This window comes from Glossina fuscipes, unplaced genomic scaffold, assembly GCF_014805625.2.
Source record: "Glossina fuscipes isolate IAEA_lab_2018 unplaced genomic scaffold, Yale_Gfus_2 128, whole genome shotgun sequence".
In the NCBI taxonomy this organism is placed as follows: Eukaryota; Metazoa; Arthropoda; class Insecta; order Diptera; family Glossinidae; genus Glossina; species Glossina fuscipes.
This window is the reverse complement of record NW_023998471.1, coordinates 483,184-510,105: the sequence shown is the minus strand read 5'-3', so window position 1 is coordinate 510,105 and position 26,922 is coordinate 483,184. Positions and strand designations below refer to the sequence as shown.

Genomic DNA, 26,922 nt, shown 5'->3' with positions numbered 1-26,922 from the left:
AAAATAATATTTATTGATTTAATAATCAATTGATATAAAATTTAAAGAAATTTTAAAAATCGTATCATGCTACTTGGAATTGTTTGGAAAATTGAAATAAAAAAAAAAGAAGAAATATTCGAAAATAAATCAAAATTTGTCGATTACTTATAAGAGGATTTGCCCGCAATAACCGCAATTGCCATTCGATAGACAGAACAGTTGTCTAACACTTTGCAACTTTGTCACATAATCGTTATGCATGTTATGCTAGGAAATATATATTCCAATGTAACTTGGAGTTAGTTGAGCTCAAGCGTGAAGCAGAGCTACCTTTACGCTAAGACGAACTTTGAACTCCGTTGACTTCAGATCTACAACGACTGCTCTTTGACATCCATACGTTTTTTATGTCTATTGTACACGAATAAAAAGGACGAGGCAACCTCTGGCACTTTTATCTACGTACGTGAAAAATTTAAAGCACGGGGATAGATTGACATAAAACAAACTTTGGCTTTTTTTAGGTTTTCTTCAAAAAAGACCTTCTAGTCTTAGTGTGCATAGTCTTTGTCTAATATTCTTTACGGCAATTATGCGTAACGTCCCCCTCCCAAACTGGGCCAAGTTGCCTTTTAAAAGGCCTACATGTCTCTAAGAGGCCAAATTGTCCTTAAAGCACACTTGGATATATGACAAAGGCAGATAAATAGGACTAAGAAGTCGTTGGTCGCGGTTTCAAATTTAAAGCGGTAGAGCATGTGACTTGAGTTATCCTACAGACTTTAAATATTTCGTAAATTTATTTACAAAATGTATAGACAATGAATATATAAGTAAATCGGAAATTCCGTTTCCACCCGTATTTTGACGGATGAAGAATTGTTTATTCCTATGAACCCACATCTGCCACAAATATGCAGGCTATGCGCCCACAATTGTCCTCCTATAAGGAACATTTCTTAAGCGATTATCTTCTGAGCTGGTGAAATAAAGGATGGAGGATGAAAAGAGATTTTATTAAGCAAATAAAAAGTCATTTTTCATCAAGAACATGCTCCAGCAGAACTGAAATGTTCTTATAATGGCCGCCTTGTGCGGCCTTTCCCTATTTTCATCGATTCTGGCGTCATTTAAATTTTATTCTTTCCTTTATTTTTTTAATTTTTTTTTTTTTATGTTCCTACAGACGTGGAATAGACAAATGAAAAAACGATTGAAAAACTTGTTTTAACCTTAAAGAAAACCGTTTTGAGAAAACTGACGTAGTTTGACTCATAAAACTCATGTCATTTCATTCCTAAGTTACAGTTTGCTTCTTTTTTTTTTTTTTTGATAATTCATTGTTTTCGATGTAGGTTCTGCTGATGTAGATGATGATTACTCTTAATAATTTCCATTTACAAAATGTTAATCGATTATCTCTTCATCTATAATTTATGGCTTCCGAATATGCAAGCTTGACCCTTTTGATTAACAAAATGGCGGACACACAAAGTAACAGATATTCACTTGGACAAGCCATTGCTTTTATTTTAATCAATTTCAGCAATCACAAGGGCTGGGATGAACTGAGGGGCATGATTAAATCGACTAACTCTGTCGTGGCAATGGGTAGGGATCTTCTATGATGGATTTTGTGGCACTACTGTCGACATTAAGGCTATTGTTTTGTGAGATATGTTCATGTTCATTTCTGTTATGGAAGAGGGAGTTAGAGAGAGAGCATATTCCTCAACAGCCTTTCAAAATTATCTACAATTTTTTATCGAAATAATTGTTTTCTCATAAAAATTTTGCGTGGGCTTTTTTAAAAAAATCTTCGCATTTGAGGACTTCCTCTTTCATGATTTAGAGAATAAGCAAAACTGTCCTTTTTAGTGTAAAAACAATCCACATGTTATTGTTAAACTTCAAATCTTCAGGAGTGGAGACCATATGCGGTTATTGAGCTATCGGCATCATCCCTTCTTACTTCTTTGAAAATGAAAATTTGACTCCGGTTATCGCGAATGAAATAAGCAGTAGTTCATCTGAGCAACATTTAAGTTTAAGATGGGGAGCTGATTGTCGTACAGAATACCATGGAATAGATTTTTTAAATTTAAGTTTATTCGAAAAATTTCGATACCTAATGGCCTTCAAGGGATACTCGAACCCATGGTAAACGGCAACTAAGAGGATTTATTCGGGTGTTAAAAACGAATACTAAGCAGTCTAACGTAGTCGAAGAACTGTGCTGGCCATCTCAATAATGCATCGAATTCCATCGAATATACTTCCAAATAGAACAAAAAATTCTTGCTTTTCGTTAATTGTTTTAGTCTTTTTTGTTTTTTTTTTTTTTGGATCACCTTACTATTTTTGAGCTCCGCAATGCATTACACCCTCCACCAAAGCAAACATTCATTTTACATGTCATTTGTTTGCTTCACCTAGAAGAAAGTTCCGAATCCCGCCAAGTTTTTGCCAAATTGAGAACCGACTTAAGCATGTCTGTCTGTCTTATATCTCTGATACAACACTGTCTGCAAAATCGAAGATATTGATTGCAAATGTGGCAAAAAGGCTGCACGCAGGTTACAAATGAATCAAATCGAATAAACTGCACGCCTACAATGTAAAGAAAAAAGAAAAAATCCCTGCCTTTATGTCATTTTTCCTCACTACTACCCATAAACTATAACAGATAAAAAATAAAAATTTTTAACGATTCCTAAAAAATTGATTCACGGTCCACCCTTCCAGTATTGTACAGACAATCCAAATTTTTTTCATTGTTTTTTTTTCTTCTTTAGCTTATATGGTGCGTGGATCGAATTGAATTTTCTTAACCGTTAAGTGTTGCAAGCGAGATTACACACTTAATATATCTTCGTACTTCAGTATTAAATATAAATCACAACGTTAACCCTTATTGCATACAATGTTAGTGTTACATAATATTTTTGCCATTTTAAGAGCGGAATTTTAATCGTATTTTCTTGGTTGCTTTAACAACTATTTTACAATGAACGCGCAAACTGAAATGTACCAGAGGAGAAAAAAACAACAACATATACCATGTGAGATTTATGAATTTCTATAAAATAACTTTCTGTACATATGTACATATACATATACATTTTATATGTGCATGCGCTTATAGTGTATAAATAATATATAATCTTTTGTAAAAGCGATTAAAATCTAGATTTAACACGAAAAGTACAAATAACAAAAATAAATAACAACTATTGTTATTATTGTAAAACTTTAAAAGTGTTTATAGCGAAAAAAAAAGAAGAAGAAAATGTACCGAAAAACACACATATTGCATGCGCTTGATTTTCAGATATATAGAGCAATAACCACAACAAAATATAAAGTCTATGGGTGGCGATCACCAACATCAATAAGCTCTTCAGGCCTTCAATAAAAATTTATTGCATGTGTGCTTCCAAAAAACACGAAACAAAAAAAAGAAAAAAAAAAAAAAATGGGAGAAAAAACCAAAATAAAAGATGATAAAGAAAAATTTATGTAAATCCTTGTGTAAAATTTGTTGATACACACGCACCTTGTTATATTAACCAATTGAGCGCATGACGGTGTACAAAATTGGTCGTATTGTTTGCAACGGGCAAAAGGAGGATGAATCCCAAGAAGAGACCCAGACCTCGAACTCGATATATTATTCTAGAGGTCTTAAATTAAGCCAATTGCTCACCGAGCTAAGATTCTACATTAATTTGATGTCGAACGTATATCTGTCCATCCGTGCTAAAGACCACTAAATATTGCGATATTTGAGATAAAAAAAAGTGTAATCTACCCGAAGAAGTCCCATTTTAGGTTACGGTTGCAGATGGGGAGTGTGCGAAATGGGCTGAACTTAAGAATGGCCACAATAACAAAATAACTGAGAGAGTCTTAAAATATGCAATCTTTTCGCGCAGATGAAAGGCCCGTCCTGCGATCCCCTATTAAGTATATCATCGACGTGAAAGTTGACAGGAATATATATTAAACTAAAAAACACATTCCAAAATTGGGAAAAGTATCGTAAAAGTCAGCTTAAAGGCATATCTTTTGCTTTTTTTTGCTTGTTATAGTTAAAGCCAAGCGGTTCACGTTCACATGTGTACCTAGACAAATATGCAAATATAGGTGCAAATGCTTTTTGTTGTTTATGTGGATTCTTAAAAAAAAAAAAAAAACGAAAAAAGGAAAAAAAATTGGATAAAACCCTAAAAGACAAAAAACCGACAATTTGTAATCCAACAGAATGCATGTTCAAACCATTTAAAACCTTTCGTTAAGAGGAAAAAACATTCAGTTGATATATAGTGTTGAATATGCTAAAAGATAGGCAAACAGACAGACAATAACATATGCATGTATGTATTCATTCATATATAAGCAGCAAACATACATATACACATTTATATCCATTTACATTCAAGAAAAGGTGCCATCATTTATTCAACGATATACTTTAGATCTTATACATATCCAGATGAAAATAATTTTAATAGCTTATAGTGCTTATGCACAGACTCTCTATCTACTACCACTACCACTGCTATAGATGAAAGAGGAGCTTTTAAACAAATTAAACCAACAATTTGTTGCTGAATAAATATTTAAGGACTTGCAATAAATAGAATATGATTTCATCTATTAAATTACTTTGAAAGAAAGCATTCTATTTAATTGGTTGTTATCCGCTTTAAGGATAAAAGGAAGACCGAATAAATAGTAGCTTTAATAAAAACAAAAAAACAATCGAATTTGCATTGCTGTTTTGCATTTTGTCCGAATAATCAAATAAATAAATATTCTCGAAAGTTTTCGCTTCAAAAAATTTAAAATATTTTCATAAGCATTTTATAAAAGGCTCTAAGCCTGATTTCTGGCTTACATCCCTACACGGTTGGCGACATGCCCACCTTTTAATATGCCAATGAATTTGATAACATTTTCTGAGTCGGTTCGAAGCATGTTTCCCTATCCCTCTGTCCTGTCTGCAATGGCTGAAGAAAAACCAATGAAAAGACATATTTGGGCTTTGAAAATATGATTCAGTGAGATATGATCATTCTTTTAAACCTTATATAGAAAATTTTTTGCCAATGAAAAGCTTTGCATGGCAGCGAAAGTCTCTTTTTTTATTGTTTTAAATGAAAAGTAATTTAATACGACAAGAGCTACTTACTACTTACTACTCCACATCCAAATGTCCTCACTTTTTAAACGGTTTCTAATCCTTTACAAGGAAAAAGGATGCTTTACAGCAAAGATAGGTGAAGAAGTGAATTAAGTGACATGCGATAGGGTATTTAAAAAATGTTCTTGATCAACTGTAACCATATTTTAGGTTCTTGTTAACTAAAAGGTGAAATTACTTTTCGGATCATGTTAAGCCTTTGCAGCCCATTGCATTGCATTTACCAAAAATATTTATTTATTTCGCTTCAACTTAACATTTAGTCTAAGTAAGAGTTCTCCTCTCTGACTGTGAACCTTTGAGATTCATTATAGTAGGATTAGTTACAATAGCTCATGGGCGTACTAGTTGTCTAACATAGTTTCACCGTCCCTGTTTAAATTTGCCGAATTTGCCAGATTCATTTATTCATTCACTTATAAAACCAAAAGAAGAGCGAAAAACCAAAGATTCTTAACCATAAAGTTCCATATATTTTCTATCCTTCTCTATCTATAATCCTTCTAGAGGATATCTCCTGGGTGAACGGTCATGTTAAAAGAAAAAATAATTGTGAGCCAATGTACAGAGACTTGAAAGTATATGCCATCAAATCGGCCCAAATATTTGGGCATCAAATTTTTGTAGCATCATTTAGCCCATTGCCGAGTCGCAGTGCGGCGTGAAAAAATTACGACTTTTCTTTTGAATACGACATTCATGCAATGCGCGATTACTGCAAAGTAGTAAATCTAAGGAATCCGATAAAGAAATTAGGTTATTAACATGTGTCAGATTTTTACAAAGGACGCAAAGTGTGTTTAATGCTTGATAATTGAATTTATATCGGCTGAGTTTTATTAAAAGCATTCTCCTAGACGAATGGATAGGAAGGTTGAAGTTTCGTATCATCGTCTCAGTGAAGGTGTACGGATGTAAGTGACCCCCTACTTCAGTAGGATGGTGGTGACACAAAAAAATTGCATAAGATTTCTAGGAATAATTGAACAGTTCATGTTCTTAGTTCATCATTTTCTTTCTTCTTCCAACATATTGTTTCTTGGCACAACAAGTCTAAGATAAAAGGTAAGGTAAACCGACTTTTGGAAACTTTAGATTTCATATTCAAGTTTCTTTGCTATTAAATTCGTGCCGTTGAATTGTGATTTTTATGACAGCATAATTTTTATTCTTGAATTCTTAGGACATCTATTTACAAATTATTTACAGGAACTTACATTTTGGTCTTATCGGTTCGAATATTGCAATTCATTTCTCCTTGCTCGGATATCTCTAGTCACTTTCGACTGACTAATTTTGCCCTCCGCAAATATTCTGCATAGATATCCTTTTCGGAGCACGTTGCCACTACCTAAATTTATTGCAACATTTTTAATCCGTCAATCCGTCTTCCCGCTAAATTTTCGTCAGACGCCAATTGCTTGCCACAGGTAAGGCGCCGTGAATGTATACTTGGTTTTCTCTCAGTAAGCAAAATTTCTTCTGCTATCGAAAAGCACTTCTTTATTAAAGACATCTTAAATAGTTAGCCAAGACAATAATTTCCATCATTTTGCAACACTTTTAGCCAGCGTAACGGTAGTTGTTCGGTCCGGTCTTTAAAAACGTCCTTCGATTTTTCATTGAAAAATTTTTCCAAGTGCATTTTCACTCTATCGGCATTGTTAATGTATGCTCTAACGACCTGAAAAAGTGATAGTCCGACGACACGAGATTTGATGGTTAGATTGATTGAGGCAAAAGTTCCATTCCGAGCTCCCTCATATTTTTCTGTGTTATTTTTGCAACATGAGGCTTCGCGTTATCGTGTTGAACGATCCTTTTTTTTGTTATTGATAAAAAGACATCATTTTTTCAATACGCTATCGCTGTAACGGTCTGACTATGTTCAAGCAAATCATAGTGTATGAATCCAGAAAAATTCCACCGCACACAAACAAGAACCTCCTCTGTCGTTAGTGATGGTTGCGGCCATTGTCTTTTTCTTACGGGGCGGCCGTTGATCGAGCGCCATGTCCGTCAATTCATGAGGATTCACCCAAATTCCTTGTCGGTACGAAGAACGACAAAGACCAGGGATAGCCAATCTTCTTCTCCTCACTTAATTGACGAGGATCCAAGTCCACCATCGCCTTCAGGCTGCCATCATCTAATTTTGATTACTTTTCGCCATATGCATTTCTACTCATACGATAAAATAAGCTGCTTATAATTATCTTGCTTAGGCAACATTTGTCGAATGCGAATGAGCTGACATATGATGCGGAGCCGTCCTCGATACTCATATCATGTGCTACAAAGCGGGACGAATTGTAAAACTCTATTTTAATTTTTAAAATCTTTAATAATCCAATGCACATATTACGGATTATACGGACTGCAATTTATCTCATAAGGATCATTGAATTCCTTGTAATGCATTGAAAATATATTAAGTAGTTTATTATTATTGCTCTCATCTTTCATTGTTAAGTTACGACCAACTATTTTGGCAGCGGAGGCTCTACGGAACGGTTTTCTATTCGCGTAGTTAAATTACATATATATGCTTTAGATGTCGACCTCGCCAGAGTTCAGTCGAAAGCAAACTAGGTGTAACTAAGGGTACGCAATCCCTATTTGTTAAGCAAAAGCTCCAAATTAACTAAACAATATAAACAAAATAAATCTACGCGGAAAACCTATCTATTTCGACTAGCAACTCCACCCTATCAAAGCACATATGAGTTTCAAATGAGGTCCTTAAAGTATTAAAAGCGGAAAAAAAATGTTTTTCATTAATTTTGAAAAGCGAAAAAACTTCACTTTGGTATTTTCATTTTTTAGGGGTAGAAGTAAGAAAAAATTTATTTTTTTCCCAATTAATTTAAAAAAGAAGACAATACTTCACATTTGTATATATATATATATAAAATATGCATTAAATCTAGCAGCAACAATTGTTTGCTCCATCCTCTCTATTGTTGTTCAAAGAATTTCAATATAAATTAGCATAATGTTATTGAATTGAAAATGTGGTTCAATGACAACGTAAAACATGATGACAATAGTGCAAACTAACAACACACCCTCATACATTCAAGTAAAAGCAATTTTCATTTATTGTCCTCGAAAGTACATTTCAAGAACAATGAAAGGCAGACAACGTCACTGTTACATATAAATATATATGTATATATACATATATATATATACATATATAAATGCGATGAAGGCAAAACCGTGCCTGAGGGCTACTGTATTGTCAATACATTGCCAACGAAAATTATGCAATACACAAGTCAACACTCGCTGCTTTAACTCTCCACCATTTTTCAAAAACCACATGGCTTAACTAATGATGATCGTCCAGTATATGAGTGCAGTTAAGTAGAAATTTTTGAAAACAGAAACTACAGTAAGTGACAGTTCAGAAAATGGTTGGGCAATGTGGAGAAAAAAGGGGATAAAGTAGACCGTTTTTCCATTTTTCTTTTTGTGTACTTCTGTTACTTACCATCAATATCAGTAGCTTCGCAACGCCACACTTGCCCGAAGGCACCTTCCCCCAATTTATTAAAAACCTTCAAACGATGTCTTGGGAATTCCCAACGATCGTATTTGTTATCTTGTTGTTGAGTACAGTGGCCGCCAACAATATTGCCACTTATATTGCCGCCAACGGCAGCGGTGAGCGAGTTACTAGATATACCCAACGTACAGGATGTAACATCCGTTTGTATGACGGTCGTGTTGCCGCCATTTGCAGCACTTGTTGATAGTTGCGCAGTTGCCTGAAATGGCAAGAAAGAGAAAAAATAGAAAAAAACCAAAGTTGAGAAACAAGAATGTGAAAACGATTTACTAGTCAGTTTACTTTACTGGTTGCCGTTGTCGAGAGAAGTAAGGAACACAATATTGTGAATGCATGTATAAAAAAATCTTTGCACACACACACATGTGCCTGTCTCCTCTTTTTTTGAATTCGTTCAAGTTAAACTTGAAGATGTTGGGGCCAGACTACTGCTAATATTTTATTGCTATTGTGTTAGAAGCTATATTGTCGTTGCTATTGATGTTGTCGCTTCTGTTCATGATGCTATCATTGTTTGTGGCACATGCTTACGCAAACTAAAGCTTACTTGTACATACGGATTGTCTCTCCTTTCAAGAACAATTCAAATCGATTGCACAATATGTTGACAACAGTGGTAAAAAGCAAAGTGAAGTTATGTACATCCGCCGCTAAAGTCGCATAAGGAGAAGTTTTTTATTCCCCTTAAGTGGCTCAGAAAAAAGGATCTACATGGCAATGCTGGACGTTATTATAACAAGAAATTTTTGCTTTTTCCAACCGAAAGATTAAATTTTGTTGTTTTAGGTGAGAAACTATTTCAAGCCTCGGTACAGTCCGCCCAATATTAGAAAAATTCCAACAATATTTCCAAAGGAAGTAAAGTATTTTACAAACGAATTAATGTATAAATGCCCGCCAAATCCGTATATATATATTCATATATATATATATATATATATGTATATATATTTCTTCGTTCTATAAAGCCTTAGAAAATCTCGTTTACATTTACATTGGAAATGCTGTCAAAATATTTAGATTGCAGTCTTCAGCATTTGCATTGCAACAACGCTAGGAAAACAAAAAACGGTCAACAACCGTAGTTAAAATGTCAACTAAAATATAGCAACAAACAGCAAATGTTGTTTAAATAAAGTAACAATAATAACAATGCAAGTTATTTTTGTTGCTATGATCGTAGTAGAACAAAGACAGGCCCAATATTGAGAATGAAAAAAACATTTACGGCACGTAACGGCTCGAATGTCATTTAGTGCGACAGTTATACAATTATGTAAATCAGAAGTTGCATTAGCATCTGTATTTTAAACAGAGTGGAAGAGAAATGAAATGAAAAGCTAAAGTAAGCATTTGATTGTGAAAGTCGTCTAAGTCTACTAAATGCATAGTTGTTTCTGTTTTTTTTTATTATTTATCTTCTTTATTTGTACTCGTCTTCAGCTACTTGATATATAATATTTATATATTACTAAGACAAAAGTAACTGAACACATCATAGTTGGGCAGAGTCCATCATCAAACGCGTTCATTTAAGACGACTTAAAAAGAAAAAACTTTACGTATAGGAAGTGACCGAAAAAGTTGTCCGATCCGAGTCATTTTCAGTAGCATTCGTTTTCGGACCATAACATGTCGGTATATCAAATTTCAATAGAACATCCCAAAAATTTGCGACCACCAGGTCAAACAAAAAAATGCATGGACAAGATATCGGACGGACAGACAAAGTTGTATCGATTCTCGAAATGTGATTCTGAGTCGATCAGTATAGCAAAAGGTGGGCCTATCTCAAGTCCTTCTAGATTTTATATAGGTCCGCATTAACTTAACGTATTCTGTCCTAAAAGTGACGTTAAGTAGAATAAATATGACGTGTATGTAATATGTAGAATTTATACAGCAAGGGTAGTAGTCGAATATATCCAAAATAAATTTTCAAGCAACAGATATTTTGATTAACCATTAAGCTTTACGTGGTCACTTGTTAAACCCTTTGTTTTTGAATAATCGCAGATACGCTGGTTAGAACTGCTCTCTATAGAACCTTCGGGAAGATTGAAAGAAAAACCGCAACGTGCTATATGATCGGACATCCCCAAGACTATATCTCTTTTCCATGTAGAACATTTTGCCTATAATGTTAAGTGCGCTCCTTTACGTAACACTATTTTCCAGGAATCACTTATATCATATAAAACATTTGCTACATATTGCATATTGTATCAACCGATTTAAACCTAAAAATATCTCATGTCGACGCATGATTAGGTGAATTTAGGTAACCTTCAAAATAAACGGTTTCAATATATTTTTATATAATCAAGGGTAACATACATGTAAGAAATCTTACACTTAGGTAACCTAATTGGCTCCAAAAGAAAAGAGAAAAAAAAGAACTAAGAAAATGTTCAAACTTTTCTTTTGTTTGATTGTGACGAACATTTTTACAATGTATTTTTCGGTTACGTTACACACATATATAACATTGATATCAGCATTGCTGTCTGCATCATCGTTATTATTATCAGTCTTGAGTGATTATCAAAACTGTCAATACTTGTCTCTCGACATGAGTTGTGTTAGTCTAACAATCGTTCACAAAAGCAGCTATCCTTTAAAAAGCTATATAGGGGAATATTGCTTTAATGGCTGTTAAGATGGTGCGATGATATGTGTCTAAACCGCATTGGCATAGAAATATTGACACCATCTCTACTGAGATTTGGTAATATTTGAACTGAAGTGCTTACTGGCAAACTGTATTTCTACAATCGTATTTCTACATTATTCAACGAGTAGAAAACGGGTTTATTCATTTTGTGTTATTTCATTTGCAGCAACCAAAATTATTCATTGCAAAATTTTGACTATCTATCTAACTATGTGAAATGCTATGATTAATAAGTTATCGAAATTGATTTTGTACAAGTAGGGCGAAGAGAAGCACATTTGTATTGATAAATATGGAATATATTTTTAGGCTTACAATGTAATGTAATATAGGGTGACATAGGGTTTTGCTTGGAAGGACTAAAATATTAGGTTAAAGACAGAGAAATCCATTATTTTTTCGGTAGACGGCTATAGAGATCAATATCTCGTGGAGTATCGCTTAAACCATCCCAGATTTACGGTCGTTGGAAAGGTGACATTTTGACCTAAACTAATCTCTTTGTTGTTTTTTGTTTGGTCCATTCTTTCGTGAGCTACAGGCTGTTAAAAATGGAAGTCAACATCGGGAATATTCGGTAGAGTTTCCTTTGAAAGTGCAAGTCAGGCGGTTGAACTTGTGAATGGTGTTTATGGTCCCGCTACTGTAACAGCCAATTTTGGATTTGTCGATTGTGTTCAGGTATTTTTGGTGTTAAAGATGCACCTTGCGCAGGTAGGCCCGTCGCCGAAATTCACGGAAATGATTGAAATTGATCTGTATGTTAGCAGTCGCCCAGGAGCTAAAGATCAACCATAAAACAGTTTTAAACCATTTGCTTAAAGCTGGATTTAAAAAGAATCTTGGTGATTGGGTGCCACACCAAAGGAATAGAAAATCAGTAGAATTTCCATCTGCGAAGTCGTGGCCAAAGGGAATGAGATCAATCCATTTCTTAACCTTTGGTGACTAGGGATGAGAAATGGGACACATACGACAAGATTGTGCGAAAATTATCGTGGTCGAAGCGCGGTAAAGCAGCTCAAACGGTGGCCAAACCAAAACTAACGGCCAGGAAGGGTTGCTATTCATTTCGTGGGACTGGAAAGGAATCATTAATTATTATATGGCCAAACATTAAATTCGGATCATGACTGTCAACAACTGGACCGTCTGATGATGAAAAAAATCAGTATTAGCCGATAGGGGAGGTGTTGTTCTCCACCATGACTACCTCAAGCCATACACGTCTTTTTTCACTATCCAAAAACTCCGCGAGCTTGGTTGAGAATTTTCGGTGCACCCACCAAATAGCCCGGACCTGGCACCAAGCGATTGCCATGTTTTTCTTACATTACAAAGTTTTCCTGCCATATGTGAAATGCTCAATCATTTAGCCTAAAATGTTTTTATAATTCCTCCCAGATGACTTATTTCCACTTTATTTAGTGCACGCAATCCTTCAATTTTTCCAGTAGATTACGGGAAATACAGCATCTAACGACCTAAGCTATTCTTTAGCATGAACGACACTGCTAAAATACTTGAAGCACTCGACGCAGACGATTCTGAATAAATGTCTCACATACAATACGCTATAAAAATTCTCAATTCCTTAAGTATTATCTTTATAAACTTTTCGTCATTTGCTTATCTTGTATTTATATTATCGCAGAACGTGTGAAATAAATTTGGGTCAGGTGTTTTTGTCACTTAAATTAATTTTCTTGTTAAGGAACAGGATATTTCATATAACGTAAAGCAATATTAAAACAAAGCACTAATGCTTTAGTCATGAACATGTGCTTTATGATAAATACGCATGTAATTATGGACATTTTAACACATCCTTGAAATTCTATCAAGTTGTTTCGAGAGGTAGTTTCTTTAGTTTGACACATTTCTCTGATTATTTTCGTTACTGTCATTTGATATGCTTGTAACGTTTGAATTGACACTCAGTATTTCTTGAAGGGGTAGCAGTAAATGCAAGTAAGAGTTTGATTGCTTAAAAGTAAGCCGGATTGAAACGCTTGTGTTTGATAAAGTAAAGTAAGAGCAAAAAGAGAAACGGGTGTTTTTTGCAAATTCTAACGAGGTGACGGGTGTCTACATTGCAGGATTTTTTCTTGCATGGGAAGACAACTCGGCTTCCCATATAACGGCCCGCTAAATGGCTGAAAAGGCTGTAAGCTGTATTCTGCGAAACATTAAAAATGCGCTTATCCTGCATTCTACATCCACAATTCTATTATATATATATTGTTACTTACAACTGATTGATGCGGCAACTGAAATTGCTGCTGTTGTTGTGCTTGATCTCTCTCCCATGGTACATAGCGATTACCATAAGCCATGGGTCCGTGCCAATGCTGCATAACCATTGAGTTGCGACTATCATCGGTTAGATTACTGCTACTCAAATTGCTTTGATTCGACTTTTTGGCCATTTCTTCTTTAGATTTCTTCTTGAATGTTTTGCCAAAAGCACACAAACGCTTACGATATAAAACACCAACGATAAGAGCAGCTGCCACGAACACAATGCTAACTACCAAAATGACGGGAATCATTTGTGATTTAAAGCCATACAAAACGGTCGGCATTCTCTCAGCTAAATCATCCAACTCAACCGCTCCATTGGAAAAGTTTTTAACGATGCTGCTGCTGCTGTTGCCGTCATCGATTAGGGTGGAATTTTTGTTATTTTCATTTATAATTGTTGAAGTTGACGATGTAGAAGCATTCTGCTTAATAGGCGTTAGCCTAGTGCGACTTGTGGTTAATGTTGTTGATGTTTTTAATGTTGTGCTTGTCACAGGCGCGGTTGTCAATTCGACATTTTCATCTACATTATCAACAACATTATTTGTCGGCCACACTGGCAACTGTTGACTGGGATTGTAGTTAAGCACGGGAGGTGAATAAATCCCATTGACATTAAAACCAGGCGGTAATATATTAGAAGGTCGACGATTTGGAAACTGATTGCGTACTGACTGGACGCCGGGCAATCGACCAAAAGCCGGCAGAAAATGTGATATATTATGAACCACATTCGATATGGAAGGTGGTGTTGCTCGAGGTTTCTGATTTTTATTATTGCTTGAAGATAAAATATTAACATAAACCTCATTTTTGGCCGTCAGTTGTCCATCGGTTACTGTAATGTAAAGGAAAAAATTTTCGCCGCTCTGTAAGGAAAATGAAAACAATTAAATTATCGTTGTGGAAAAATGTCTATTCATTACAACTTACTCGGCCAGCGAGACTTTCATTTAGATAAACGACACCACCGATGGGATCTATGCGAAATGGTAATTGGTTGTCTTTAAACTGAGATTCCAAGCCAAATATCAACTCATCACTTTCCGAGTCGTCGGCTCGTACGCGAGCAATTATCTGACCAACCGGTTCGTTTTCTGCGATGCGCCAATTTCGATCAGGTATAATCAGAATAGGAGGCGTATTCAAGTGCGTGTGCTCCTGACATGATGCTGAAAGAGCACAAAAATATACACTGGAATTATTTCAGGAATTGGATATAAAATATACGCAGCTAATTGCCCTCTTTTCATATGCTGTATAAACAAAAAGTGTGTTAATCGTTTCTTAATTTTTTTTTAAAATTATTATTGACTTTTGATTTTGAAATCTCTAGAATACTTAACGCCAACGCCGTTTTCCTAAGTTTTCCTCCATGTTTAACGAATCTTCATTATTTTATTTGCCAGCGAAAGATGTTAAGCGCAATTGCAAAGAAGCAACAATTTAATCTCCAATGCCATCACTGTGATCTATGTTAAGCTATTCATTTTGAACCCTAATTTATTTTGTTTTGTGCTTGCCGCCACAATATAAAGGTATGTCGAGTTTGTCATGCCGTTTGCATATTTAGAAACGACATCGGAAAAGGTTAGGCATTCTGAGAGAAGCTAGCCATAGTTGCCAATCTTTCTGCTCGTTTTTTTTTTTTCGAAATCCTCATTGGAAAATCGAACGTCTGCAAAGTAAAAACAAAATTCCGGGACAATCCTTCTAGCAATTAAAGCCTTGAAAAAGAGACCAAAAGAAATTTGGTGACAAATTAAAAAAAAAAAAGAAGAAAGCTCTGTCTGTACACTATTCTAACTCACAAAATGTAGAACGCATCGGACGGAAGTTGTATATATTCTTTATAAAAAAGGTTTGCCTACAGCCACGCTTTTGAGGTAAATGCAACATCGCTTTAGGGAATAAATAAATTTAGAAACTTTTCCTCTTTTGAAACAACTTTTCCTAAGTCTTCCTATAGGTATAGCGACTCTTAAATCGCTCTATGTGTCCTATGAATAGAGGAACTGTGGCGGTTAGGAAGTATTCGGGTAGAGAAGTGGGAAAAGAGGGACAAGCTGGTGTGTGAATATGTTCGATTTGAAAATGAAAATATTTGGAGCGTTTAAAAAGACCCCTCCCCCAAAGTCATTGGCATGGATAGCCCAGTTGATAAGACTTGCGACTGTCACCTCTGTGCTCGTGGGCACAAATCTCAATAAGGCAGAGTTTACCTTGGTCGTAGTTATACTGAGAGCTCAATCGGTAAAGGCATAACACATAGGGGTTGGGTACAAAATCCCTAGACTGCAGCCGCTTCCCTACTTCTTTTTCTTTCCGATGGTCAACGTATTACACGAATAGAGCACATTCCCTGAGTGATTGGCCATAAAAAAAAAAAAAAATGAAAAAAAGGCGACTAAGGAACAAACTACGTAGATGGGAAGGCAAATAATGCTATTAAACGGTTTCCTTCGTCTTTTTTATCACTTTCCGTTGAGGTACCCTAATACAAGCTTAAAAAGTTTCGAGGACACTAAAGGCCCATTGTTATAATAAACACGCAAAGATCTTTAAAAGTGGAAGCGATTGGGTCGTTGTCACATTCTCTAACCTAAACACTTGCTAATGTTGAAAAAAAAAATTAAATGTATGTTATTCTTTAATAATAAAGAAACTCGAATCATATTTAATAATCGAATAATATTTTAAAATAACATTACAAGAAATATTATACTATAATAAAATTGCTGGTAAAAATGGTCTTTAAGTCTATAGCGCCTACTTCTATACAAAAACTATATGTTTGAAAAAAAAAATGGGAGAATTTCAAAATATTTCTTCCATAGTCCAATGGGCTACGAACTTGACATAAAGGCCTTCTAAAAATAAATGGACTTAATCGACGTCACACCACATCTTCCACACGACCATTTAAAAAGGCAATCCTTCACACGCAATCACCAGAATTTGCTTCTTCCCGATGTGCATTGTTTCGGTAGAGGTCGTCGTTGGGTCCATCTCAGAGCACGTGTATTGAAAAGAAGACGATTAAAGATATAGGAAATTGCCTTTTCGTGCGGTGTCCGCAAAAGACTTAGAAAATGAGGAAAATTTGTTGGTAACAAATCCCTTTGGAAGAAGCGTTTCCTATGTTTCTAGTACAAAATTATTAAATTTTAAATTCAGTTTAATCTGACAGAGAAAATTCGGTTTAAGCTGAACGTAATTTTCTTGTTTTTTTTACTGATGCTCCCCGTTCACCTCATTTACGCTGCAAAAGCATCAAGGAAAAATTAAAATACATTATAATGTAGTAAAAAGTGAAAACAAAAACAAAATAACAACAAAAAATATAATACACACCCGCACTCACTTATTGTTTACCGCGCCACGTGCAGCAGTTTCAACATGAAATATATTTTGAAACTGGAAAATGATGAACAGGCTCCGTCGAATAATAGATATTGTTTGTGCAAGCCAAAAGAAAAGGCAAATAAAACGAAAACGGAAGGGAATGGAAAGGAAAGGAAAGGAAAGAAGAAATTAAAGGAGACGAAAACAATTAACCTTGTTGCAGCCTCACTTTGCTCAGGGAAAAACAATCATTTATTTCATAAAAAAAGGTCCGCATACACGTCTATGTTATACCCACACTAACGGACAAGTACGATATTCAAGGCATTGTTTGGGTATTTATAAGTAACAAGAAAATTTAACTCTTGTCCGCTCATTAAGTGAATTTCTTTACTATCATCGATCTCCTCTTATTTCTTATTCATTCATTTGTGTGTGTGTGTGTGTGTGGTAGATTTTATCAAAAAATGTTTTTACTTACAAACAACAATTTTAACAAGTAATAAATATTCATGGAATCAATAAACGGCGAAAGTAAAAGAATCAAGAAAACACCTGGTTGACGGACCCACTTAGCTACATTCACCTATATGCCATACACGGATGTAATAACCCAATGACTATGAGAAGGAGGAACATTTTAATATTAATTAAACAAATTTTAGTATTACTACTTTTGCTCTTGCTGTTGTTTTTATTGTCTTATCAAGACTTTGCATTACTCTCAATTTACTTACTCTTAATAACTATGAAAAAATCTTCCATACTTCCCTGGTAAACACGGCACAACTATACTAAATTTATTTGTTGACCTGTAAAAATTCGATGAGAGTTGATGAGAACTATTTAAAGGGGAAATTAAGAGATCAAGTGTAGGAACTAATCCTCGCCGGATGAATAGAAAACAATTTAACAATTGCAAAAAGTATAATCGGTTAACCGTTGTATGTGTACGCTTACTGTTCAAGGCAACTCTTGTACGGGCCGGGGACCCCAAAAATGTAACCGACATGATCCAAAGTTAGAATACAGATCACATGTGTCCTTGGGGGCCTCCATAACTTGTTTGGAAGCGCTCGACCGCAGACAACGAAAGTCTCATACACTCAGGGTGAGGAAAGCGAGCTCAAAACTCTCGATACCCTCGAACAGTGGCGTAATGTGAGCTGTGTGGTACTTATGTATAGGCATATGTAGGGCAACTGTTCTACAGAGATAAAAGAAATATGTCCAACAATTAAGTCATTTACCAGCACTACAAGACTTTCTGAGCTTTCCCACCCATACGCGTTCTGAAATTGCCGGTAACTCATAAGACACAATACCGGACATTCCCCACACCTGGAAAAATCTTCCGGCAGTGGCCTTTCACCTAATTTTTAGCTTTAATTGGGTGCTTCTTCAAGATCAAGAGAAGTTCTAACAGACCTAACGGATATATATTTAAAAAAGGCTTTCGAAAATTACAGAAGATATCGGGTAAATAAATTGCAAAAAATCAAACGGTATCCAGAAATATGTAGGATCGTCAAGCGTAAGTACTGTAAGGATGATCTTGGTGAAAAAGGTTATTGATCATTCTCAGTTTCTCCGAGTGAACCAATGAGGCAAACTCACATAGGCATTTTTGGCGATTACATGGTTGCGATTTTCTCGTAATAAATTGATGACCCTAAGCGATGCTTGAAGCCACATATCGTCCAAGTTGAAACCATCAGTAATCACGTCTCTGTAGCGTTCTGCTATACAAGGGCAACTGCAATACTGTTTTTGTGTTCAAAAACGATACTTTCAGCTCACAAACCACATGTAAAGGCTATTTTCCTAAAAGTAAAAGACCTTTAGGAACAGCAGCCGTATTTTCTTTCCTTTAAAGGGCCAAGGTTCCTTATTTAGAAGTCGTTTAATTAAATGCGAGCTTCATTTCATATGCACGAAGCGCAACTGTCGGGTCCATCGTTTTTTCGTAATAAGCTTTAAGAATTTCTATACGCCGTGCAACTATGTAGCTTTTGTTTACCAGAAATAAAAGCAAAGTCCAAGAGATATATTAGAGAAAGAAGACGATCTAGACCTCGGGCGAACATGTGTTTTATTTACGTTTACATTCGGAACCGCAAAATGGATGTCCCTATATACAAGATGTACAAAAATATTCTTTAGGCTGAAAGTAGTTGCTTAATAAAGCCTATCTGATGCATTCATTTTATCCGAAATTCCAGGTATAGATAAGTTACATATTTACGCTTGAACGATTTAAGGTTGAGTTGTTTACAAGTTATAGTTTAAAGAGATGGATGTCTATTACCGCACTGCGGTTTTCCTTGCTTTCAATTGGATTAACCTGGAAAAAAATGCGTTTGAAGCCACGGAAACGGCTTGGAATGCAAATGCAGTAATCTAGGTTGGCTTGCGAGATTTTCGACAAAAATGTTAGTTGTGAAAACGAGGAAAATTCGAATACGTCCGTCCGTCCGTCCGTCCATCCGTCCGTCCGTCCCTAGCAAAAACAAGCAAGGAAATAATTTCCAGCCTATGCTGGGAAGTGTTGTCACAGCCACTACATCCTCCAAACCTGGTCCTTCCAATTCCCACTTGGTCAGATCGATGATCGAACCATGTCTAACTTCTATCCATTTCTTGATGACATTCGTTTTTATTCAAAATAGTCATTATCTATGGCCTTTTGTCACTTATCGACTAGTTTATGAACACCGTCGTCGTTTCGAGCATCTTCAGCTTTGTGGAACTGCTGCCTTGCTATCGTATTGACTTTATCCTTTTGAACCCGTAGTAATCAGAGGATGGTAGTACCGGGCAATACGTTACAATTGTATATGTTTCGAGCTAAAGATCACTTCCAACTTCTGTTGGAACCGTACGGGTATAGACGAGTTTCTATGGTTTCCATGGCTAAAATTTTTTTAACTAAATCTCGCGAAGCACTTGTCAGTTATTTCATTACTAGCTGCCTTTTCACGCCAAGCCCAGTTGGTCGTTTCCGCATCTTCAGATAGAATTCCTTCCGGTTTAATCCAACTTAAACCTTAAAATTTAAACCCTAAAATAAATGGAGGGCCGTAAATGACATGCAACTCTTTCGACTTGCATGTACACTGAACGATAGTTTGTAACCAACTGAAGCTTTCCTCTCGTATGAACATCAAACATCTAAGTTATCTTTACTTGAAATTTAGGGAAAACTCTTTCTATATCTTTCAGAGAACATTTCAATCATTAATTCAAGCAATTTTATCATTAGATTTGGAAATTTCTAAACGACCCGAGTTATATAGGATTTACAAACGAAATGAAAGATTTCCTATGTCTTTAAAAGTGTAAAGTAATTCTGCTATATCTTATATTAACTTTCTTGCTTTATAAACTGTTAAATATATTAATGCTTTGAAAGCATGTATAAAATTTCAAAACTTTAGCGCCTTTTGACTTTGGACAAGTGAAAAATTTATGAGAGTTATTCTATTTTCTCTTGATTTTTTTTTTTTTTTTTTTTTGAAAAGAACACATTACCTGTCTTTACCTTAGTATACATATATATGTGCACAGATCTGCGATGCACAACAAGTGAAAAAATACATTAGTTCAACGGTATACATCGCCGACATTAATACGTGGGTAACATATCTGTAAACATAATCTCAGCACAACCTGTTTGTTAAAAAAAATATACACGCAAAAGTCCATACAAGCAAGATATATATATATATATAAACACTTGCATGGATCTACATTTGCATGTATGTAAACACCTGCAAATTCATGAGTGTGAGTTAAAGATGACTGCGTCACTTTCTTGCCAGAGGTATGAAGAACTGTGTATATATATATTGTGGATGAGTGTTCAACATGCTTAGCTGGTTGAAATGGTAAACATATTCGCGTCGAGTTATTTTTAATCTAACCAACGGTATGAATAAAGACAACGTTTAAGTCGTGGACAGAAATGCAACAACAATCGCATATGTGTTGCTACATAAATGTAAACATCATCCATTTACTGTTTGCGGTTTTTTTGAATATACACACAGACAATGGTACGGATAGAGAGGGAAAGAGAGAGGGAGAGAGAGAGAGAGAGAGAGAGAGAGAGAGAGAGAGAGAGTGAGAGAGATAAATCTCTCTACTCACACTTATTCATGCAAACATCATGATGTATGCTACGTGCATATACATTAAGAGTAACTTTTATATCTGTTCATTTGTACGTAGGTACGTGTGTGTACGTAACCAGGTGTATACCACACGGCAAAACCAAAGATTTGCACTTAAATAACTCAACATTAAGCAAGAGAAACGTTCTATAAACACACGAGTGCATACACTGCAAAGCAATGTTTTAACTTTATTTTTGTTACATGTATATACAAACAAGCATAAATTTTATACGTCATGTGCGACGTACCAACACATATGTGCCTATATATAAACCTATAATAAAGCTCTTAGGATAAGGTACATAGATGCTTATAAATATTAATGTAAGTGGATTAAAATTATAGACGAATTTGTCTCATCATCTTAAATGCATAATAATAAAGGGAATAAAACATATTCCCATGACGACTACTCCACGTTGAAGTTTTAAATTTACTTCCACTTAAATGTCATTTTTACTAAAATTTCCTCTTCATTCAATTATTTTTTTGTTTTTTTTTTTTTCGTTCTTTCATTTTTTTATATTTATTTACAATCGTGGTTTTCCTGTGTACCCTTTTCCACACCTCAATAAAAGAAATAAATCATTTTCGGAGTTGTGGTTGCTTGCTCGTGCTAGAGTTGTTTGAATTAGTGGAAGCACTTTGATGCGTTTTTATTGTAAACCAATATAAAGGCAACATCTGCTTATGAAAGTGAAAGTACTTTTGGCCGATTGTAGATTCGCATACGCGACGATCTCTCTTATCCGCAAAATGTACATAAAAGACGTTAAGAAACTTTTACTGATGCGTTCAGCCGGTTAAATTTGTTAAATACAACTCTGTTTACGTCGTTTAAGCTGCAAATTATGGGCTTCAACACGAGAACCCCGATCTTTGCTAATACACCGACAATTAATGGCAAAAATTTGGTAGAATTAGTAATTTTGTAATTAATAGCCATTATTAAATTCCCCATAAGAACAAGAGTAAGAATAAGGTTAAGGACAACGGTAAAAACAATAGGTTGAAGAACTAACAGATATTTTATTTTGAACAGAGCTACAAATTAGAAAGCGAATTCCAATTGGCGCGGCAACTGTCTGATTGGAGAGGGGCTGGAACTCGCATCGGAACATCCCTTGGATACGAAATGTTAATTGGAATTTGCATCAGTGAGCTGCCTTACTTTTGTGGCAATTTATTACCACTTAAACTTGAACTTTAATTCTAGCCCGGACTTGAGTTAGAATGTTAACATGAGTATTAGTTTAGAATAGAACCGAACTTGCTGATGGAATTAGGATTTTAAGTAAAATTAATTAAATTGCAAACATCGAATTTGAAATCCCTAACAAATACCCTACCGTTGGTTGCACTCAAAATTACACGGGCAGAAACCCTCAATAAATTAGACGGACAATCGAAGCTTTCTAACCGGACAGGCTGGTGTTATGCACTGAGCTATTGTGCACTTTGCCCAACCTACAGTCCTCTTCGACCCATTATTTTGCGGAAAAACATTCTTGCACCAGTTTTTGTTTTTGCGATTAATAAACGAAATGACTTTATCAGTTGTAGAGCCCAAAACCGGAAAGGGAAAGAGAAGAAAAGGAAAAAGATTTTGTGATTCAAACGAGACGATAATACAATTTGAAAAATTTGACGGAGGAGGGACGAAGGAAACTAATTCCAATCGGTATCTACATGTTTCCTTGAATCCAAGTTCTTCACCTGGTCTGGCTGAGATTTTGTAATTTCAATGGTAATTAAGTTATATTCACATTCCCGATACCACTTGGAATTCAAATTCAATACAAAAGATATTAAATTGCAAATAAAATCGAAATTAGAACACAAATTCAGATTAGCTTTCTAACCAGCTTTTCTGTCTTAAAAAGTCTTCGAATTGAAATCTGAATTTTTAAACTAAGATCCCAACATTCCGGTTAAAATCTCAATTGCATGTCAGTATTCAATATTTTTTTTTTTTTTTAGATTTGGAAACGTACCATACCTCTCTTCTCGGCTTCGATTTATAAACGCAAGCATTATGTTTGCGAGCGTCCCTCCTAACTTTCCCTCTCATTATCCTTACACATCATGCGGCTTTACCTGTTAACCTATAACTTACTCAGCGATGCTATACAAAAGCTATACAAAAAATCGGTGCCCATTTAGGTTCCTAGTCTTAGATTTCGCAGTCTAAGCTTTGGAGTTCAATCAACCATATCTGCCAGGAAGTCCATTATCTTTTCGTTGCAAACTTAAAGATTAAAAAAAACCTTTTTCAATCAATTCAATCAATTGATCGTCAATCAAAGAAATCTTACCTTTGCTACTATAAGAATGAGTTACACTTTGTCTGCCTTCAACAAAGACTTTTTTTTTCTCTTATATCAGTTACTGCGTCCGGGATTATAACTAAAGCTTCACTTTACGGAAGACTTGATTTGTTTTAATTAATTGATAAACAACAAACAACAACAACAACAACAAAAAACAATAAAAATTGTTTAATAAATTCATTTAGAAAAGCACTCGAACAAGTTTATTTTCTACTATAAGAGCAAGTGCAACGATAGTTCAAAACAAATCTACAATTCGACGACGTCAAATTTACAAAAATTGTTTTATTTTCTTACAACAAATCATGTCTGCTAAATAGCAATAACAATAGGAGAAACTATTTGCAACGACCTTCAGAAATATTTTGTAAAATTAAATCATTATGTATATGCTTGTGTAGCCGTTGTGGGAGATTTAAGAAACCTGACTTAACACACAGTCTGTTTGCGTAGTGGATGGAAAGAAAAAACAAGTTTTTGCTTAACAATATTGTTTGTTTATATGCGAAACCCGTTTTGGATTTCATTTCAAACCACCTCATTCCGATTAGGGATAGGAAAGCAACGAATGTAATAGAGAGAGCTTTGAGCCAGTGAGTGTTGCTTAAAATTTATGTTGGTTCACAAATAAAATATTCGTAGAAATGCTCAACAGTATAAAAGTATATTAAGGCCTAATATTCAGGTGTATATAGCATGTATGACAAATCGGTAGGTATATTAAGGCCTAATATTCAGGTGTATATAGCATGCATGACAAATCGGTGACAGGAAGTTGGAAGAAGGATGACATACTGATGTCTCCACTGTTGACGAATCCATATGACTTTTAAGAAAGTACCACAAAATAAACGCACAAAATGCGTCAAAATTTCATGATAGTCCGAGTATTGGATGACAAGTTGCAGTGGCTTCATTGACGTCACTCTTTTTGGTTGCTTTGCTTGCTGTACGTTTGGATACCTGGGCCAAATTCTTGAAAAGTTTCATTTTAGCCACATATTTTGACTTAAATCCCTTCAAGACTTCGTTTACTAGAATTCTGTCAACGGCTTAGCTGTTAAACAGTTTTGGTTTGTGTCTTTGCTAGTTATTTTTTTAAAATATAACTTCTCATCATTCGTGTAATCAACAGAAGAAATTCAGACTGTTCGCTTCGGCAGTGGAACAAATCGAGGTGCGGATAGGCCTCAACACCGACCAGAGTGAGTTTATTGAGCCATACACAATAAACAATTTGGACTCCAGTGTGGTTTAGACCCCTAGTTTATAGGGATTGTCTAACTCTCTGGAGGGCGTGGGTTATGCTTAAATAACCTGTGTGCCTTGGGCCACCGTGGGGTTAAGCCATCACTGGCAGGTACCCACGCTAGACCCATGTCACAATCTGTTCGCTTCTTTCGAAAATGACATAAGTATGTATTTCGTCTGAAAAATCGTATGGATTCATGAATAGCGGCGACATCTATATTTATGTTATGAACTCATTGAACCGTATGTTAGATAAATGAGTTCTTAATGTCGATATAAGCGTACATTAACAAGTTCATACTAGATAATCTATCCTATCGTATTTCTTTCTTTTCCCTCATTTCTTTCTAACTGTCAGCGTGTTAGACGTGTAGGAGACATCCCATGAGCGATTGGTCATATTAAAAAAAAAAAAATAAATAAATAATTAAGAAAAAAAGAACTGAAAGGAACATAACCACGATAAGCTTTGTGGTTATTAACACCAGAGCTACCGACGTCTAGCTTATACCTATTTCGACCAAGAGGGATCAATTTGGGCCCCAATTTTTTTCGACGAAATTTGGCATTAACATCCCTTGATCGATTAAAAATGCAATATTCAACAAATGAATGTGATCTGCCTACATGCACACCCACCATAAATGACAAAATAAAACAACCTACAAAAAAACGATGATTTCTTCATATTTCCATGTCGATAAACTTTGACCCTAGCACCTAAGTGTTCGCCAAATCCCCCCGCCAGGAATGGCGTTGAACGGTTAACTAACACGCCCATAATTGGCGATAAAATTTTAATTCCAATTTACTTTTAATTTATTCCTAAATTATTTTCGTTTGGTTGAAAAAAGTGCTAATGTGTGACTAAATGTGTGAGGTATGTTTATATTAATAAACCAATCGAGACTGTTTTTTGACTGATAATGAAGATGATCTTGGATCACGCATTTTAAGCAATACCTTCACGCGATCGATAGTTTTTCCGAGATTGTTACCGTTTCTTTCATATGGCGGACGAGCGCAAAGCACGGTCAAGCTCAATTTTCAATCTGACATCGACAATCGATCAAGAGATGCGCCTATGCCAAATTTCGGGTAACCATCTTCATTTTTGCGACTGTGGCAAGTTCACAAAATAGCGGAGCAAAATCCCTGTTTGTAAATAAAGATACGTGTCATCAGCGTCTCGAAAACTAGGCCAACTAAGCAGGAACTCTTTTCATCTAAATAAAATCATCAAAAAATTTCGGAACATTACATGCTTTATAATTATTTGTTTTTTGAAGATCAAAAATTGAAAAGAATCGAAATGACGTACTCGATAGTTCTAGTGTTAATATAAGTCCTGTTAGCACAAAAAACAACATAACATCAACGTTGACGAAAATATTTCCGATACCGATTGGCGTGTCAGGAGAATTATTTCTCAGCAGCGGAGAGCGAGGAAAGATGCAATACAAATCTGACCTAAGGCCAGCATAAATTTTTTATTGTCAGTTTTTTTTCTTAATTTAATGGTTTTTAATTACTTAAAAGCAATGCTTTCCATAGAGTTTATAAATTTATTTACTTATAAATATCTTAGCTTAAATTAACTGAAAAGCATATGCCCAAGTTCAAGTTTACGATTATCATAATCCGTCTACACATAATTACATAAAATTTAAATAATTATACTAATAAATTAATTTAATTTGTGTATCGTTTAAGTATAGCCATTTAAAACATAATACATAATACATAAGTATAGATATCAGTCAATTTTAATTAAGCGGAAGATTTTGATCTTAATTATACTACTCAAATAAGCAGAGGTTTGGATAGTCGGAGAAAGGTGAGTTATTGCATTTGCATTGCAGTGTGCCTTGCCTGTCACCATAGTTGCATTAAAGGTACAAAGCGGTTTTCATTTTATTAATTTAGATTTTATTCTACGAATCGTTTCTTAACTTATTCGGCCTCATATTAGTAAGCGGGCGACCTCAAACCTATCTATAGCGACCTTCTTTCTATCTGTAGTTCGCTTGTCTTTGATATTTCGATAGAAACTCTTTCTCTTCTAATCGCTGCACTCTACA

General features: G+C 35.1%; 2 protein-coding genes across 3 annotated transcripts in view; one reads left to right on the top strand and one right to left on the bottom strand.

The window, feature by feature from the left end:
- LOC119640876 overlaps positions 1-26,922 on the top strand; it is a 209,898-nt gene that overhangs the window by 85,747 nt on the left and 97,229 nt on the right. The gene's annotated exons all lie outside the window — the stretch shown is intronic.
- The window catches only part of LOC119640877 (tyrosine kinase receptor Cad96Ca), a 130,396-nt gene that overhangs the window by 77,257 nt on the left and 26,217 nt on the right, over positions 1-26,922 (bottom strand). Inside the window, exons 3-5 of the mRNA XM_038039165.1 lie at positions 14,674-14,912; positions 13,689-14,609; positions 8,685-8,961 (exon numbers count right to left, since the gene is read on the bottom strand). Coding sequence (XP_037895093.1) covers positions 8,685-8,961; positions 13,689-14,609; positions 14,674-14,912 — 1,437 coding nt within the window. The remainder of the gene's footprint in view (positions 1-8,684; positions 8,962-13,688; positions 14,610-14,673; positions 14,913-26,922) is intronic.